Below are 19,866 nucleotides of genomic sequence, written 5' to 3'. Positions count from 1 at the left end.
GCAGCTTGGGTCAAAGTTCACCGTGTTAGCCAATCGAAATGCGTACAGAGTTTATACCACGTGTGGTATAAACAGATTGTTAATCAACAGCTGTAATGATTAACTGATGGTCTGAGAGTTGAATAACACGGGGTATTGTGGTAGAAGATGTTTTAAACTACAGTGATTGAAATTTACAGATAGTAGTAAACATGAAAATTCTCCAGTTAAAGGGGCATTCCTTCGATCGGACAGCAGAAAACATGCAAAATTTCTATTGATGAAATCTATGTCTGAACAAGGATTATATGAGTTTGTGCCAACTAGTAATGAAATTGTACAGAAAAATGACGAATGGGGGGGAGGGTGATACATATCCTCCATTAATTTTCATTTTAACGACCTAAATTTTATTCAAACGAAGGAATGCCCCCTAACGTATGCAAGTAACAATCTACTCAAAAACATAAGTTGATTAAATTTCAAAGACTACATCTGATCTACTCTGAAGGATGTTTCATCGTTATCATGATCCTATATTGATACAAAGTTTAAAAATACAATATAATCAGACCAGTGTACGAGATGGTATGATGTACTTTAGTCGATTGCTACGCTTTGTTTAACATTTAGTCATAGATGTGCGGGAGTCTGTGGCCCCTCCCCCTCAATTATGTGGTTTGCGGCACAGAATGGTCTGTAAGTGCCGATTTGTTGAGCTGTTCATATAACGTGGTTTGCGGCACAGAATGGTCTGTAAGTGCCGATTTGTTGAGCGGTTCATATAACTTCTATCATATTTACTTAACTTCACCAACCTGAAGAAAATGTTCCAGAATATGAAATAAACTAACATGACGAAATGATGACAACCACAGATAACTTTGAGGATTTCTAATTATAAAATAAGAATTTTTTCCCCCAAAATACAACAAATTATAAACATTTTTATCTATGATGACAAGGATTTCTGATGGTAAAATATTCATGTTTTTGATATTTATGACGCAAGATAAATTTTTCAGGTGTAAAACAATTATTGATATGTTTATATGTCGTAGATATTTTATCAAAATATTTGCCATTTATCCTCTGCTTATTGCAAATAATATTATTACCATTTTGGTTCCACATCTATTTATCTGATCGCTGTAATCAGATATTCAAATTTAAAATATTGAGCACTAAACTAGAAGCTATTATAAACTAGAAGAAGTAAAACATAAATGCCATAGCTCCATTAACACAAGCATCTTTGGTCACAGTCTATCAAGAAATAACAGTGCAACTTCAGTGAAAATATGAGGTTAAATCCAAGAATTCTTTTAACTGATGAACATAAATATCAAGGTGTCATTGCTATGCAATACATACATAGATCTACAAGTTCATTTAGGGACTACACTGCATGTCTGATTTCTCACCGGATTTGAATGGAATTACAACAGAATAACACTAATTAAGATATTATAACTTGGGCTCCTGTATATCAACTCATAACAGTACATTTTTTTCTGTTTAAATACAAAAAGAAAGTGTTGAGTTTGGTGGCTACATTTAAAATTCACATTGAAATAAAATGTACTATCTCTAATAGTAAGCACGTTTGTAAAGAAATATCTTATCAAATTACTGATTAACAAAATATTCAGACTAAAAATTTCAGGCACATTTTTTCAGTGTCTAAAAAAATGCATACCTAATTAATTTCCCATGCAGTTGCATTCATATAATAATAATTGTACATTTATACATACTGGAATAAACTTCAACATAAGATAAATACAGACAGTAATCCATTACTGAAATGACACTTCTTTCTTCGGACATCGATACTGATCCATTTCCTACTATATAGACATACATCAACCATTATTGCGAATGTTCCTTAGAATCAACCAATTTCTTCGAAGACCTGTGTTGGTTCAAATCTCCAAATGGTTACATTTTTGCGGCATGACCAGCATCTGGGTTAACTGCGAGTGCCCCCATAGGATCCCAGGCTGGTAGAACTACAGGTGTTTGGTTAAGAACGTCCAGGATTTTGGATGGAACATGCTTCTTGTCAATTACGATTTCGTAAACAAATTCAGAGAACCAGTCATCTGTCATAACGACAAAGCCTGAAATGTACAATGTGAAGTTTAATAATTTTGCAATGTTTCACTGGCGAAAAAGAGGGAATAATTCAATTAGTTATCATGAGATGTATAGATGGGCTTCTCTATATGGTTAGAAGCAAATACACCTTTAATTTTTTTTTTTTTAGTAGAAAAATATTAATTTAAAATATATACGTACACTAAATACATTTGTATCTATCTCATGCAGAACTCGTCGTCTCAATTTTAGATGGTGCTGTGATATGCATTCTTCAGATATCTACTCAAATATTCTTAATCAACTTCCTTCATATTTACCTTATTCTTAATCAACTTCCTTCATATTTACCTTATTCTTAATCAACTTCCTTCATATTTACCTTATTCTTAATCAACTTCCTTCATATTTACCTTATTCTTAATCAACTTCCTTCATATTTACCTTATTCTTAATCAACTTCTTTCATATTTACCTTATTCTTAATCAACTTCCTTCATATTTACCTTTATCACCATCTGCGTCTCCCCAGGAATTCTCAACTCGCCATCTCACAGTCCTCTTCTCGTCCTTCAAGACGATATAAAGAAACATTAAGTTAAAAATACAGCTTGTATTGGCAATAATGTTATTTCAGTTGTTCATTCAATCATACAAATTAAACACTGTAACTTACAGTTTAAAAGAACACAGGCATAAGTCACCAACTGTATGCCCAATTATAACATCTATTACCAATACCAAATATAAATCACATTGACATTGCACCACAATGACCTTTAGAGTTGATGTCATCAGAAAATATTTACGAATTCAAAGATACAAAATTTGATTGGCATATAACCCTGATTACGTTGGCAGTTGGGTAGTTACCATTTTGCTCAATTCAATTCAATTTAAATTTTATTTATAGCTGGTACATATAACAAATCAACATTAGCTCTAATGAGCTATTTAAACCGACTCAAACAGTAAAAGACATGCACAGATACAAAATAAATAAAAATAAATAAAACTTAAAAAACAAACATGTGTATTTACCTGATTTGTGAGAGTTATTGCTTAGATTTGAAAGATAATTGAATATGTTAGATTTAAAAATTAAAAAAAAAAGGAATACAAAGGACAAGTTTGGACAATGTAGCACAGCTAGTTTTGTAAGGGTTGGGGATAGCCCTACCATCAGCGAAGTTTGCTATGGCTGTCACTACTTACACAGTAATTAATGTATTTCAAATAAAATAGGTTTTAACACTTGAAACATTGTAAAAACAGATAATTTGCAGTTGCAGAAAACAATTGCTTGGAAATATATTTCTATTAAAAGTAGTTACCTCTTTAAACATAGCTCATTTACAATATGGATATTACCATTAAGTTAATTTAATTTCTTGAAAAAAAAAAAGAAAAAAATATATATAGATATATATATACAGGCTATTATAATAATACTGTAATCATATTCTTCATAATGTCATAACAATCTGTAAACCAGTTGAGAAAATATGACATTGATCTTTGACCTGCAACAGTTATGTTGAACTAACAATTAATACCTCAGAATGTAAAATATCAGAAATGTTGGTTTCTGGGAAATTTGAGGACGTACATGACATGTCATTACTAGGTACTGGAGGGCACCTGCATCAATTATTATTTTTGAACAAGATATCCATTTTCCTTATCCTCTCAAAATACTCTTGTCCTTCTGTGTACTTCATTGTTTTTATATAGCCTTAGCAGTTTCCTTGTACTTAAAGGACTATATATATCGGTGAATATGTTTTTTTGTGTGTGTGTATATGTGTATATTTTGTGGAAAATGATTTTTTATACCTCTACATGAGCAGCTGAGAGCACCATGGCATGTGTCATCAAAGAATCACCGTACTGTAGACGTTCAGCTTTAGTCATCCCCAACAAGTTGGTACCAAAAACCAAATCTGTGTTAATTCTGGTGATAAAAAAAACAAATTACTTTATATCATATAATGGAGAAAAAAAATTCGTTTTTTTATCAAAAGACAAGTTAGTTAGTTAGTTAAAATGCTTAACGGCCCATCAACACTATAAAGGTCATTAGGGCCAAAATAAGTGATTAAAAATATGAGCAAAAAGGGCAAGAGACAAAATGACATAAATCAACGAAATATTTAAAAATGTAGATACATATTGGTACACTCACAATAGGTTTAAAATCAAAACGTGGCTATTGTAAGTCAAAGACAAATCCCTTTATATCATGAAGTAAAATTGCAAAGTAACTGATTATTAACAAGTAGTCAGTGTCCTCAAAAATAAGGAATGATAAGTAAAAAAAAAACAAAACAAAAAAAACAAGTTATAGTATATTTAGATTTTAGCTTAATGTTGCAACATTAAAAAGTTTTCATCAACAAGTTGAATTAAGTGTGGTCTTCTTTAAAATACTAATTTCAAAATCTAGACTACATTAAGCACTCACATGTTGAGGTCTAGTATCCCTGGTTTACGACTAAAAAACTTCCCAACATCACATCCAAACCAGACAGGCTATATGTAGAAAAAAACATTAATATTAGTTAAAAATACAACAAACTTACAATTCATGATAATGGACAAGTTAACAAAGATTACACAGAAAAGTCAACATTGAAAGTCAATCTGTAAATTTTTTAAAAGATTCTTGCTAATTCATATTTGATATTCTTTGTTCTGACCTTTTTTGTAAATAACCTACCTAATACTAAATTTTGTTGTCATTGTATACTGAGCTTCCTTAGTACTGATACATGTAAAGCTTCATATTAGAATTGAGCTTAATAATAATCTAACAGTGTAGAGTCAAATGAACCTTTTAGTACTGATAGCAATCTCAGACATACAAGTGGTACTTCATTCTCAGTCTTTAAGACATATAAAAGAAATCCTTTTCTACCAATTTTTCATTAAGAAACAAGAGGTCTTTACCTTCCCATTCTCGGTGAAACATGGTATACAGGTATACGGTGTTAGAAGTCCTTACTTAATTTTTTTTTTGAGATATTCTTACCATACCGTCTATGATCGAGATACAAACAAGTGGCGCTTCCTTCCCCTCTTCGATCGAAACACAAACAAATGGTGCTTACCTCCCCTTCTTTGATTGAAGCCAGTGCCAGCTCCTTGAGAACTTGTATAGGTTGATTGATATAGAGAACAGTTCGGGCGGATGTCATGTTGTTGAGGTACTCCACGGTGTACAATTTATCGTAAATGTTGTTTGGACGGGGGTCATTTACTATACAAACCTGGAGCACAAATATATTTTAATAGTTTGATATTTATTAGTATAATAAATGTGTACATATAACAATTTGGAATATTGTACATACGTTTTCATACATTGTATAAACAGTATGTTGTAATGTTGTGAGGTATGGGGAACTCGCTTTACGCTACATTATGATATCGTCAGGTAAAACAACAAACGTCTTTTCTGTTTCAAGTCTTTATTAAGAATCAAAATGTATCTCACAAACGAAAAGAATTACAACAAGGGCCCAATGGGCCCAAATCGCTCACCTGCAATGCAGTGATCTTTTCATATATGGATCCTGCAGTTATTTGAAAGCATGCTACAGGACCAATATAATAATGTCTCTCTGCACTTTGGCTTTTCACTAAAAGTCATTCAAAGATTTAAGCATACTTGATCGACGTGACCTTGAATGCGAGTCAGGGTCATTCATTTGAACAAACTTGGTAGCCCTTTACCCCCAGCATGCTACAGACCCAATATTAACTCCATGGGACTCTTGGTTATTGAGAAGAAGTCGTTTCAAGATTTTAGCCTTTTTGACTCCTGTGACCTTGAATGAAGGTCAAGGTCATTCATTTCAACAAACTTGGTAGCCCTTTACCCAAGCATGCTACAGACCTAATATCAACTCCCTGGGACTCTTGGTTATTGAGAAGAAGTCGTTTAAAGATTTTAGCCTTTTTGACTCCTGTGACCTTGAATGAAGATCAAGGTCATTCATTTGAACAAACTTGCGAGCCCTTCACCCCAGCATGCTACAGGCCAAATATTAGGTCTCTGGGACTGTTGGTAATTGAGAAGAAGTTGTTAAAATTTTTAGCCTTTTTGACCGCTGTGACCTTGAATGAAGGTCAAGGTCATTCAATTGAACAAACTTGGTAACCCTTTACCGCAGCATGCTACAGACCCAATATAAACTCCCTGGGACTCTTGGTTATTGAGAAGAAGTCGTTTTAAAATGTTAGCCTTTTTGACTCCAGTGACCTTGAATGAAGGTCAAGGTCATTCATTTGAACAAACTTGGTAGCCCTTTACCCCAGCATGCTACAGGCCAAATATTAGGTCTCTGGGACTGTTGGTTATTGAGAAGAAGTCGTTTAAATATTTTAGCCTTTTTGACTCCTGTGACCTTGAATGAAGGTCAAGGTCATTCATTTGAACAAATTTGGTAGCCCTTTACCGCAGCATGCTACAGACCCAATATCAACTCCCTGGGCCTCTTGGTTATTGAGAAGAAGTCATTTAAAGATTTTAGCCTTTTTGACTCCTGTGACCTTGAATGAAGGTCAAGGTCATTCATTTGAACAAACTTGGGAGCCCTTCACCCTAGCATGCTGCAGGCCAAATATCAGCTCCCTGGGCCTCTTGGTTATTGAGAAGAAGTCGCTCAAAGATTTTAGCCTTTTTGACTCCTGTGACCTTGAATGAAGGTCAAGGTCATTCATTTGAACAAACTTGGGAGCCCTTCACCCTAGCATGCTGCAGGCCAAATATTAGGTCTCTGGATCTGTTGGTTATTGAGAAGAAGTCGTTTAAAGATTTTAGCCTTTTTGACTCCTGTGACCTTGAATGAAGGTCAAGGTCATTCATTTGAACAAACTTGGTAGCCCTTCACCCCAGCATGCTTCAGACCCAATATCAAGTCCCTGGGTATTTTGGCTATTTAGAAGAAGTCGTTTAATTTTTTTTTAGCATATTTGACCCCTGTGACCTTGAATGAAAGTCAAGGTCATTCATTTGAACAAACTTGGTAGCCCTTCACCCCAGCATGCTACAGACCTAATATCAACTCCCTGGGACTCTTGGTTATTGAGAAGAAGTCGTTTAAAGATTTTAGCCTTTTTGACCCCTGTGACCTTGAATGAAGGTCAACGTTATTCATTTGAACAAACTTGGTAGCCCTTCACCCCAGCATGCTACAGGCCCAATATTAGGTCTCTGGGCCTTTTGGTTATTGAGAAGAAGTTGTTTGAATGGAAAAGTTGACGCCGGACGGACGGCCGGACGGCCGGACGGACGACGGACGCCGCGCCACGGCATAAGCTCACTTGCCCTTCGGGCAGGTGAGCTAACAAAGGGGAATAACTCATATACATATGGAGTTCGATTATCTCCCCTAGACCGTACAATTATGTGATCTTGTAACACCCATACAACCTACATACACAACATCCCCGCCCACAAAATAAAATTTGGCATACACAATTTAACCATGGGTGTACGAGATGATCATAAATGATGTAAAGGTAAAAATAATATCGAACCAAATAGATATACTGTATTTGACCTGTTACGAAAATGTTAGAAAATTGTTGAAAATAAAGTACTATAACCAGAAGATAATGTCCAATAATTTGTATCAATGAGATGTACCTGGTAGTATAAAAATCACTCTCATACAATGTAATTCCTGATAACTAACTCTCACACTTGCACTTTCCATTGAGCTCAATATGGATCACACATACAACATCCAGACAACAATAGCAAAGATGAAAGAGATTTTACATACAGATGACTTTAGATATTCAGCTAAGCATATCAAGTTAAAATTCTGTAACATTCTATCAAGCTCAAGATTCAATCAGACAATATCGATACATATTTAAGAGACATCTAAATAGTTTGTTCTGGCATTACTCAACTAACTGCTTATATCATTGCAGCATCATCATGTTGCGTCATAAGACCATGTGATTAAAAGTTATAGAGTAATGAACCGTAATAAAACTTTCGACTAATCAAACAATATATAACATTAACCTGCCAGCTTTATACTTATCCCTATCAGCCTTGCCGTAGCTTCATATACGCACTGAAAAATATCTCGGCATGGCCTTATGGTTCTTCAATCAAAATACAAATAGAATATCTAAATATTACTAAATACATACCAAAGCACAGAATTCCATGGCAAACTACATGACATACAACATAATACCATCCTAAATCTATCCAATGACATATGCTCATCCTAGTATAAATTGTTAACCAATATGACATGTTATCACAGTAATATCAGCAGAGATTTCGCTCTTAATTAATAGTGTATTTCTGATATACCGGTAATTAATCTGAGAAACCATTCATAGTATTTGGAAACAATGATGTTTTGCAATATAAAACTGTCTGGATATGGCTAGATCTAGGCAATATTGATTTTTAAACAAAAGTGAATCAAGAGCTAGATAAAAGGAACACAACTTTTTTTTTTGATAATCTAAACCATAGCTCACGTAAGCCATTCTCAATATATTTGTAAATTTACGAGTACAATATGTAAATAAGTTTATTCTGATCTTGCTTTATTGAGGCACTCATCACTTGAAAGTTCAAAATTCTGTATTGTGTAAGCTTTAGAGACCGGAACTGTTCTTCTGAAAACGGTGATAAACAAGGATCTCATCGATCAACTATCCTTGTGAAAAAGGCAACAGGGAACAAAAACTTCAAAACACATCTGGTCCATAGCCACTGCATACTGAATAAGTCGGCATCCGCTGCACAAATTATGACATGCCAGATGACATCCGTGTGTTCAATGATGATACATACATTGCATTGTAACAGAGACCTAGTATATAGGTCTCTGATTGTAATTATAATTCAAAAAGGAATTGTTTTCCTTGGAAAATAAAACTAGTATTGTACGGCACGTACAAGCACAAATGTCGTCCTTCTCATCTCATGGTAGAGGGATATCTTGGCCCAAAACTCCAGTGACGAACTTCGAATCGCCGACAAATGTTGGTGACGTGAATTTAACACATCCAATGTACAACAAAGGGGAATAACTCATATACATATGGAGTTCGATTATCTCCCCTAGACCGTACAATTATGTGATCTTGTAACACCCATACAACCTACATACACAACAATGTAGTCAGAAGAAAACTTACTGCATGAAATGCTACTGTTTAAAATACAAATTAAAAGGTTACTGATGTGGACAAGTATATGATGTTTCTTCATAATAATTAGATTATAAATGATGAGGAAGTACATCAAAATTCTATCAATAGTAACAATGATCTAATTTCTGACCCCAGGTAGATGATATGTGAGCTCATACAAGAGGTGATGTTTGTGAACAAGCTGTATGAAGTTCATGATAACTGGATATCTATCCCATCTATGGCTTTACACAAGGAAATAATTACTGATTTGGAACATTCTGTTACTTTCAACAATTGTGATATAACCTACCATATTCTTGAGGTCTGACAAGGGCTTGATATGTTCCTTATAGAAATCTATGGGTTTGATCGGTCCAACTTTCCTGTATTTTTTCTCGTTGTCATAGAATTCCCAAGTAATTGTTTCTGGTGGAGTTCCCAGGGATATTGAGCATATTCTGTAGATCTGAAAAAAGAACAGATTATAAAGACCTTGGATAAAGATAAAGAGTTCCATACTCATATTACTGGACAATGCCAAGCACTGAATCATGTATGAAATTATTTAAGTGGGGCCTGGGCATCATTCCAACCATCAGAAAATTTTGATATAAAAAAGGAGTACAGTATTATATGTTTAATTCTTCACAACAAAAACAATGGAGGCCAGACAACAGATGAACATAGGATCTCTAATGAATATTAGAGGCCCGAACTAGCTGGCACCTAGTCCTGTACAAAATTATTGATGTCTTTATTCCTCTAGAAATGATATAGATTATGCAATCTTAAAGTGGACCAGATGAAACAATAAGCATCTACCTAGAGAAAAGATGTCAAACAAGTGGCCCATTGGCCTTAACGGTCATCAGAGTTTGTAAATTTGTAAATATGACACTTATTGACCCCCCGCCCATCAAATGCTGCCTTCCAAAACTGCTAATTCCAATAGAAATGACAGTCGAAAATGTGATTTCCTTACATAATCTACAGTAAAGGGTACATCCTCCCCAGGGGCAAACATGAGATCCCAGTGGCAAAACACCTTAAGTGTTTATAGAACACCATCTATAAAGAGTATTTGATTCTACCTTATTTGGACCTTGAGAAGCCTTTTTTTAAAAGTTTAAGCTAATTTGACTCTTTTTGGCCCGCCCATCAGTCCTGGGGGTCAGCCAGAGCCAACATTTGCATACCATCAAACTGTCATCCCATAGTGATAATGTTAACTAAGTTAGAATGAATTCCAATAAAAATGAAACAAATGACAGTCTAAAATTTGATTTTCCTATATAAACTAGTAAAGTTTACCCTCTCCCCAGGGGCAAACTTGAGGACCAAGAGTCATAAAATTCACAATTTTGATAAAGCATCTTAAGACCATTGAATCTCTTGAAGTTGAAAAGAAGATTTTTGAAATTTCAGCTAATTTGACCCTTTTTGGCCCCGTCCCTCAGGCCCCTGGGGGATGGGACCATATAATTCACAATTTTGGTTAACATTTGGCCATTGACGCTTCCTGCCAAGTTTCATTGAATTTGGTTCAGCAGTTTTGGAGAAGAAGTTGAAATGTAAATTGTTTATGACGCACAATGGATGGATGACGTACGATGCCGGACAAAAGCCAATTGCAATAGGTCAACTGAGATTTCGTCTTAAGTAACCCACAAAAGGTCATATTTCTAACAAAAACATGTTACCTCCTCTAACATCTTCGTCTTTTCTGAAGCGATTTCTTCTTCAGATTTCTCTTCTTTCACCATGCTATGTAGACGCATGCAAAATTCCCTCATCTGAAAAAGGTAGTAGTGAAAATTGTCATTCTAAGGCAAAATAGCTATAATGACATAAATATTTTGATCTATTTAATAACATTGAATAAATTACTTACCCAAGTTTATAGCAGTCTATGTTTAGAGTCTAAATGACAAGATTAGTTAAAATCATTCAAAATATCCTTGACCTCTATCCTGTGAACTTTTATCTTCTTGTCAATATGCATTAGTCTTCGTTAAGAAGATATTGAGCTCTGGATGATCTCTTAAATCTTATGTTACTGACCATTCTGCTTAGCCCTGTATACCATGTCACTGACCATCCTTTCTAGCCCTGTATACCATGTCACTGACCATCCTGTCTTACCCTATGAGACTTGTATACCATGTTACTGACCATCCTGTCTAACCCTGTATATCATGTTACTGACCGTTCTGTCTAGTCCAGTGATATCTGTATATCATGTTACTGACCGTTCTGTCTAGCCCTGTGAGACCTGTATACCATGTTACTGACCGTTCTGTCTAGTCCAGTGAGACCTATATACCATGTTACTGACCGTTCTGTCTAGTCCAGTGAGACCTGTATATCATGTTACTGACCGTTCTGTCTAGTTCAGTGAGACCTGTATACCATGTTACTGACCGTTCTGTCTAGTCCAGTGAGACCTGTATATCATGTTACTGACCATCCTGTCTAACCCTGTATATCATGTTACTGACCTTTCTGTCTAGTCCAGTGAGACCTGTATATCATGTTACTGACCGTTCTGTCTAACCCAGTGAGACCTGTATATCATGTTACTGACCGTTCTGTCTAACCCAGTGAGACCTGTATATCATGTTACTGACCGTTCTGTCTAACCCAGTGAGACCTGTATACCATGTTACTGACTGTTGTCTAGTCCAGTGAGACCTGTATATCATGTTACTGACCGTCCTGTCTAGTTAAGTGAGACCTGTATACCATGTTAATGAACGTTCTGTCTAGTCCAGTGAGACCTGTATACCATGTTACTGACCGTTCTGTCTAGTCCAGTGAGACCTGTATATCATGTTACTGACCGTTCTGTCTAACCCAGTGAGACCTGTATACCATGTTACTGACTGTTCTGTCTAGTCCAGTGAGACCTGTATACCATGTTACTGACCGTTCTGTCTAACCCAGTGAGACCTGTATACCATGTTACTGACTGTTCTGTCTAGTCCAGTGAGACCTGTATACCATGTTACTGACCGTTCTGTCTAACCCAGTGAGACCTGTATATCATGTTACTGACCGTTCTGTCTAGTCCAGTGAGACCTGTATATCATGTTACTGACCGTTCTGTCTAGTCCAGTGAGACCTGTATATCATGTTACTGACCGTTCTGTCTAGTCCAGTGAGACCTGTATACCATGTTACTGACCGTTCTGTCTAGTCCAGTGAGACCTGTATATCATGTTACTGACCGTTCTGTCTAGTCCAGTGAGACCTGTACATCATGTTACTGACCGTTCTGTCTAGTCCAGTGAGACCTATATATCATGTTACTGACCGTTCTGTCTAACCCAGTGAGACCTGTATATCATGTTACTGACCGTTCTGTCTAACCCAGTGAGACCTGTAAACCATGTTACTGACCGTCCTGTCTAGTTAAGTGAGACCTGTATACCATGTTACTGACCGTCCTGTCTAGTTAAGTGAGACCTGTATATCATGTTACTGACCGTTCTGTCTAGCCCAGTGAGACCTGTATATCATGTTACTGACCGTTCTGTCTAGTTCAGTGAGACCTGTATACCATGTTACTGACCGTTCTCTCTAGTCCAGTGAGACCTGTATACCATGTTACTGACCGTTCTGTCTAACCCAGTGAGACCTTTATACCATGTTACTGACCGTTCTGTCTAGTCCAGTGAGACCTGTATATCATGTTACTGACCGTTCTGTCTAGTCCAGTGAGACCTGTATACCATGTTACTGACCGTTCTGTCTAACCCTGTGAGACCTATATATATCATGTTACTGACCGTTCTGTCTAACCCTGTGAGACCTGTATATATCATGTTACTGACCGTTCTGTCTAACCCTAAGAGACCTGTATATATCATGTTACTGACCGTTCTGTCTAACCCTAAGAGACCTGTATATATCATGTTACTGACCGTTCTGTCTAACCCTGTGAGACCTGTATATATCATGTTACTGACCGTTCTGTCTAACCCTAAGAGACCTGTATATATCATGTTACTGACCGCTCTGTCTAACACTGTAAGACCTATATACCTTGTTGTTGATCATTCTTCCCATCCTTAAGGAAGACTCAGCACTATGAGCGTCAGGGAAGCAGGTCTTAGGTACAAGGCCGTATTTCTCTACAATATTGACCAGCATGTCCCATTGGCCGCCATCATCTATAGGGTTGGTGAGTAAGTGGCTCATCAGCCGACCATCTGGATTCTTCCCCTTTTTTGATATGTCGACAAATACATCCAGTAAATAGTTAGCTCTTTCTACCTAGAACAAATGTTAATGAAATATACATAGTACAACTACACTTTTTTTGAGATGCAAGATGAAAAAGAGAAGTTTTATCTAGACATGAGGGGAGATCACTCCTGACAATAAATCCCATAGGTAGCACACTACAGTAGGACAGGCTGGCCATGGGCGATTTTTTTGTTAAGCAAATAACTCCTGTATTATGATATGCATAAAAAATGAAAAAATAAATGCACACTATAATTGGTATATTCACTCCATCAGTATGAAGTAGTACAAACAGGCTTCACATCTATTTAAAACAAAAATTAATAAATTGGTTCCGGATTTAGTTTTGCCTACAGCGATAAATGGAAGCCCACTGAAAAGGTAAGATAGCAGGAAAACTTAATTTACAACATATGTCAAAACAAGATTAATTCTGTCTTTGGGATAGAGATATTTAATTTCAAATAGGTTTCAGAAAAAAAATTGTGTAGAGAATTGCGTCTTTTTTGGTCAAATATCATAATATTTTGCAATTTTTGAGCATTTTTTAAGCTGTTACCATGGTATTCACAGCTCTAAAAATCACTGAAAATGTAAGTTTACTTATCCTTCAGAGCTGTATTAAAATTGCAAATGTTGTACAGATTACAAATATGTATACTTTATTAGAGGTTATATGTAGGGTTAACTGGCAATGTTTACATATCTAAAACATGTGCTATATTTTTCAGAATTGGGCATTTTTACTGTACACTGCTACCATACATCAGGCTTCTAGCAAAGGTTGAAGCTATATACCAATATCAGTCATATAATTATGTTGTAATTGATAATTTATCATTATATAAAATAACTAAATTAGTAGGCTACTGTCACTTTCCAATCAAATTAATGGAATACATACATAGTACAATTTTTGTTTTTGTTTTGTTTTTTTCTGTCCAAAATTAAATGATTAAAAAGATCAAAGGTTAAGGGTTGCCCTTTAAAGTTAAGTATATTTTGCCACACCTATTCTTGACAAAACATTCTCCCCATATTTTCAAAAATATCTAATATTAATAGTCAATAATAAAGTTAGTATTGTTAACAGCTAGAAAATATTTTGATGTGTTGGCATTTACCACTTAAAACCAATCAGTTATTATGAAAGCTAGCACGAGTTTCCTCTGGCCCTGACACCATATATACCGTAAACACCAGACATGGTGACAGGGCAAAAGGAAACTTCGGCTATATGAAATCTTGAACGATTCCAAATACTTTTTTTATTACATGAAACTTTAATTGAATATTGTTGCTGTATGGATGAAATGTTTTCTTCATTTGTACATGACAGTAACACAGATACCAACCTTATCCCAGAAGAAGAGATAGTTCTGGCTGAACTCCATCTCTTCCAGCTTGAAGTGTTTTGCAACTGGCACCCGTAAAACATTGAGACATGCGAACAACCAACACCTCCCTGAACTTTTCTGATTTGTCATTGGCTTCCCTTCTCCTGCCTAATACAGACAACAAAGATATCTTTATTAAAATCAATTAAACAAATGCTGAAATCATTTTTTGGCAACAACGATTCTCAGTAACTATGACTTACATTCAGCATTATTAGTTTTAAAATCCATATATGCATGCAATGATGAAACTTTCATATATTTTATAATAATTTAGAAACTCTGTTAGAACTGTGTGAAGGCTTCTCCATTGAAAATCCTTAATTTTCCTATCAATCAAATTATTGTTTAAAGTTAGCCAGATATTCTTCCAATTTATTGTGAAATTATCATTCCATTTTTATGGATTTTTTTTATTTCTTTCCTCGTTTGATATAATATAGCCTTGATAAATCTATTAAAATCTTTGCTCAGTATTACAAGAGTATTTCTATACTTGATCACTAGATCATCTGGCTAGCATTCTAAAAGATGGAATCGTAGAGTTTTGTACACCACTTTAAAATTTCTTTTGTCAATTTTTGTATTTTCACTTAAAATATATACTAGATTATGTCTGGCCTTCAGCTTGACAGCCAAGCATGTTTCAATATAAATTTTATTTTTTTTAATATGATAGCACTTATTTACTTATGTACCTGTATTTTTATATGGCAGGGATCGACACAACATGTTCAGTCAAAAGTATAATGTCCAGCTAAACTTTTCTTTATCTACTTCAATAATTTTATTTTCAAAACTTTTTTTTATAGAACCCTTTGGTGCAAGATCTAATATTTGTATGCTCAAAATGAACTAGAACACAGGAAACTGTATCTGGAATTCAATTTCTTCCTCATCAGTGTTTGTCTTAGGGGCTGTAGAGACAAATGCCCCCAAATCCTCCAGGAGGGGTTTCATCTTTGGCAGTCCGGGCTGCCTCATTTCAAAACCTGGCAGCCCAGCGGACTGTCAAGGAGATTATTATAATAAGTAAGTGTCAACCCCTGAATGGTCAACATTCCTCTAACACACACCTTGTAGTTGAACACATGAGGGCTCCTCCAAACTTGATCCTGCTGCCTACACGTCTCCCAAAGATCAGTTCTGTAGCAAACATTTTGGGCCAACAGATTTTTCTCGTTACTAGAAAACTTCTGTTTAAAGCTTGAAAGAGTGCCCTCAGGTATTCCTGCAAAAGGAAAAATGGAATTATACTTAACACAAATTTTACAATGATATAGACAAATGAACATGCCTTCGTGACTACTTGTCTATGTATACAACTGCCACTTGACTAGAACTTTTACCATCTATAACTACCAGTCTTTAACTACCGTCTGTCTATAACTTATACATATCCATACATCACTATCTGCTACCTGTCTATAACTATTACTTGTCCATAATTACCATCTTTCTATTACTACTACCTGTTTATAGCTTATATAATGAACATCTATGTATAACCAATATTAATCAAATTACCTGTTTATAACTAATAATAACCTTGATTGTCTATAACTTTTACCTGTTTATAACTAATAATAACCTTGACTGTCTATAACTTACCTGTTTATAACTAATAATAACCTCAATGGTCAATAACTTACCTGTTTATAACTTATACGGTACCTGTTTATAACTTATACAGTACCTGTTTATAACTAATAATAACCTTGATTGTCTATATATTACCTGTTTATAACTAATAATAACCTCAATTGTCTATATCTTACCTGTTTATAACTAATAATAACCTTGATTGTCTATAAATTGTACCTGTTTATAACTAATAATAACCTCAATGGTCTATAACTTTTGCCTGTTTATAACTAATAATAACCTTGACTGTCTATAACTTACCTGTTTATAACTAATGATAACCTCAATGGTCTATAACTTTTACCTGTAATTAACTATAACCTGTGTTTAATTATGAATGTATTACCTGTCCAAGCTTACTTATTCTTAGCTGCGATAACATAGTTCTGGCTGAAGGACTGATTTCTGACAACTGGTCGTCATCAAGCAGAGTAGACAAGGTATGAAATATCGTTCTAACTTATTCCTGAGACAAATATCAGATATAAACAACTTTCTTCAATTCGATCATGGTGTCAGATACATTATGTATACTATAATCACCAACAGCCAGGGATGAAATCAGATCTATTTTTAGAACTATCCAGTAAAATGCAAATGCTTCTTATTAAATCGGACAAATCGAAAGTAACTGACGTGTTAATTACTCATAACATCTATTATACGCTTTGTATCATTCATCACCGATGGATATGAATTATAAGCACTAAATGAAAATAATGTACAGTACTCTACTGGCTAGCCAGTAAGCTTAGGCCTACTAGATTTCTACAGCCTACACTAGGCCTACAGGCTAGGGTCTGAGGGTTACTGTACAGATTATGAATTGTGACATTGGAAACTCATCGTTCAAACAAAGGATCGCTAAGCGCCAAGTAGCCAAATGTGTTTACATAATAAACTATATATTAAACTATATTCAATGTTTCTCCATAAAACATGTAAAACACATTGCACCATAGATCGACCTACCGGCTTGTTCGCCCATTTTTCTCAGTTTGTGACAGATTTTTCAAACAGACGCTTACAGCATCGAGTCAGAAATAAGCGTTTTAGTGACCATGCATGTAACAAAAACACAAATGTGCGGGAAATACAAACAGCGTAAACGTGCGTTACGGTTACGACGATGATGATATTTTATGCTGTTATGAAAATATTATATAATTCAATGCATTTATTTGAGTTATTTTATCTTTTGCATGTTTTATGTATGACTGTTGTTTAACAGGAGAGGAAAATGCAACGACCAGACCTCCGAAAGACGGACACTCTAACCATTTGTCATCTTGATTTTAGGCTTTTTAGTTAATTAGACAATGTTGTTTGAATTGGTCCCTTTGGCCTTAAATTTGGGTAAAATTACATTGGTTTCACAAACTTTGTGAAGTTCCATCCCAGGAATCCACAAGCCAGATACCGTTTTCCTTGGTATTTTGGTTTTGCAGATACATCCGTTTTCAATTGTAATACATATTTTCCAACTTCTGTACATCCAAACAGACTTATTGAAGACTTCATTTTTCAATATATGTCCATTTTTTGTCTATAAAATTTGTTGAAACGAAGTGAAAAATTGATGTCAGACGGAAGTCAGATGAAAGACAGACCACAGACACCAAACTACAGCATAAACACTCACTTGGCAGTGTGTCTATCAGGTCAGTTGTATGGGATGCCATATAAAGTACTATTTTATTCTGTATCTTATCCAGTCTTATTAAAATCTAGATGGTCATTCTCACTACGTTACATGAACATCTAACAACAGCCCATAAGGGGTCACGTCGGGATGACCTTTTGGATAAGCCAATCAAACAATTACTTCCAGAATCTTGGAAGTGATTTTTGTATGTCCGAATTAGCATGACTAGGGTGCATAGCTTGCATAAACTGTCAATTTGTTTAAAGTCATTTCGTCCCACAAAGCATATAGCTATATGTACATGCTGTACCGAAATGGTTTGCTTCAGATGCATGCTGTGACAAAATGGTTTGCTTCGATGACATCGACAAATTGACGATTCGCCCTGAAAGTTAAATACACACATTTCAAAGGTCATAAGAACGTGACCCCTTATGGGATGTTGTTAGATGTTCATGTAATGTAGTGAGAATGACGATCTAGATTTTAATTAGATTGTATCTTATCAATATTAAAGATTTTTTGATGGTTTATTTTCCGATATATGTATAAAAAAAAATCTTATTACATTAAGAAATAATTTTGATACAAAGATATTTTTTTAATAGCTTTTTGATATATTTTAAACAAGAGGCTCAATGGGCCTGTATCGCTTACCTGGCTCTACAGCAACATTGAAGTTGATTAAGGTCATTTCTGCAGATACTATATGCTGATAACCACTTTAATCAATGGGCCTTAACGGTCACCTGAGTTTTGATATATTTTAGCATATTTCGGCCGTGACCTTGAATGAAGGTCAGGGTCATCCATTTGAACAAACTTGGTAGCCCTTCATCCCAGCATGCTACAGACCTAATATCGGGTCTCTGTACCTTTTGGTTATCAAGGAGAAGTCATTTAAAGATTTTAGCATATTTGACCCCTGTGACCTTGAATTAAGGTCAAGGTCATCCATTTGAACAAACTTGGTAGTCCTTTGTTCCAGCATGCTAGACCTAATATTGGGTCTCTGGGCAATTTGGTTAACAAGAAGTTGTTTAAAGATTTTATCATATTTGACCCCTGTGACCTTGAATGAAGGTCAAGGTGATCCACTTGAACAAACTTGGTAGCCTTCATCATAGCATACTAAACACCCAATATCAGGTCTGTGGGCCTGTTGGTAATTGAGAAGAAGTTGAAAATGTAAATTGTTTACAACAGACCCCGCCGGACAAAAGGCGATCGCAATAGGTCAACTGAGACTTTGTCTCAGGCGACCTAAAAATCAGAGCAGGCTAGGTTTGTTCATGTCAATAAATTTTCTAGTCCTTCATTCCAGTATACAATTGGCCTAATACCAGGTCTCTTTACTATCGAGAAATCATTCTTTCAAGATTTAAACCTATTTGACCCCTATTGACCTTTAATGTAGGTCAAGCTTATTTATTTGAACAAACATGGTAGCACTTCACCCCAGCATTCTACAGGCCCAACATCAAGTCCGAAGGCCTCTTGGTAATTGAGAAGTTGTTTGAAGATTTCAGCCCTTCGGGGTGGTGAGCTAATAACCAGTTGGAGGTAATTTTATAACAATAATATTAGCACATATTTCCTACCCCATACTCCATATTTGATGATTTCCTTCTTCACATCAAGGTTTCTTATTAAACAAAACACTACAACTTTTAA

At 35.3% G+C, this 19,866-nt stretch overlaps 1 protein-coding gene across 3 annotated transcripts; it reads right to left on the bottom strand.

Annotated features, from left to right (window-relative positions):
• Positions 1-26: 26 nt before the first annotated feature.
• Positions 27-17,590, bottom strand: LOC117340001 (bleomycin hydrolase-like). 3 transcript variants are annotated; one of them, XM_033901742.1, is made up of 11 exons: positions 17,520-17,590; positions 15,980-16,134; positions 14,862-15,011; positions 13,303-13,533; positions 10,959-11,051; positions 9,569-9,724; positions 5,190-5,348; positions 4,544-4,611; positions 3,916-4,033; positions 2,586-2,649; positions 27-2,102 (listed from the first exon to the last, which is right to left on the bottom strand). In XM_033901742.1, the coding sequence occupies exons 1-11, from the start codon at positions 17,533-17,535 to the stop codon at positions 1,921-1,923; spliced, it is 1,392 nt and encodes a 463-aa protein (XP_033757633.1). In that variant the 5' UTR covers positions 17,536-17,590; the 3' UTR covers positions 27-1,920. The 3 variants fall into 3 exon arrangements, with proteins under 3 accessions (XP_033757633.1, XP_033757632.1, XP_033757634.1); XM_033901741.1 differs by lacking the exon at positions 17,520-17,590 and adding an exon at positions 16,908-17,037; XM_033901743.1 differs by lacking the exon at positions 17,520-17,590 and adding an exon at positions 16,894-17,003.
• Between the last annotated feature and the right edge of the window lie 2,276 nt (positions 17,591-19,866).

This window comes from Pecten maximus, chromosome 12 (assembly GCF_902652985.1).
Source record: "Pecten maximus chromosome 12, xPecMax1.1, whole genome shotgun sequence".
In the NCBI taxonomy this organism is placed as follows: domain Eukaryota; kingdom Metazoa; phylum Mollusca; class Bivalvia; order Pectinida; family Pectinidae; genus Pecten; species Pecten maximus.
Note: the sequence above shows the minus strand (reverse complement) of the source record. Positions and strands in the feature narration are given on the sequence as shown.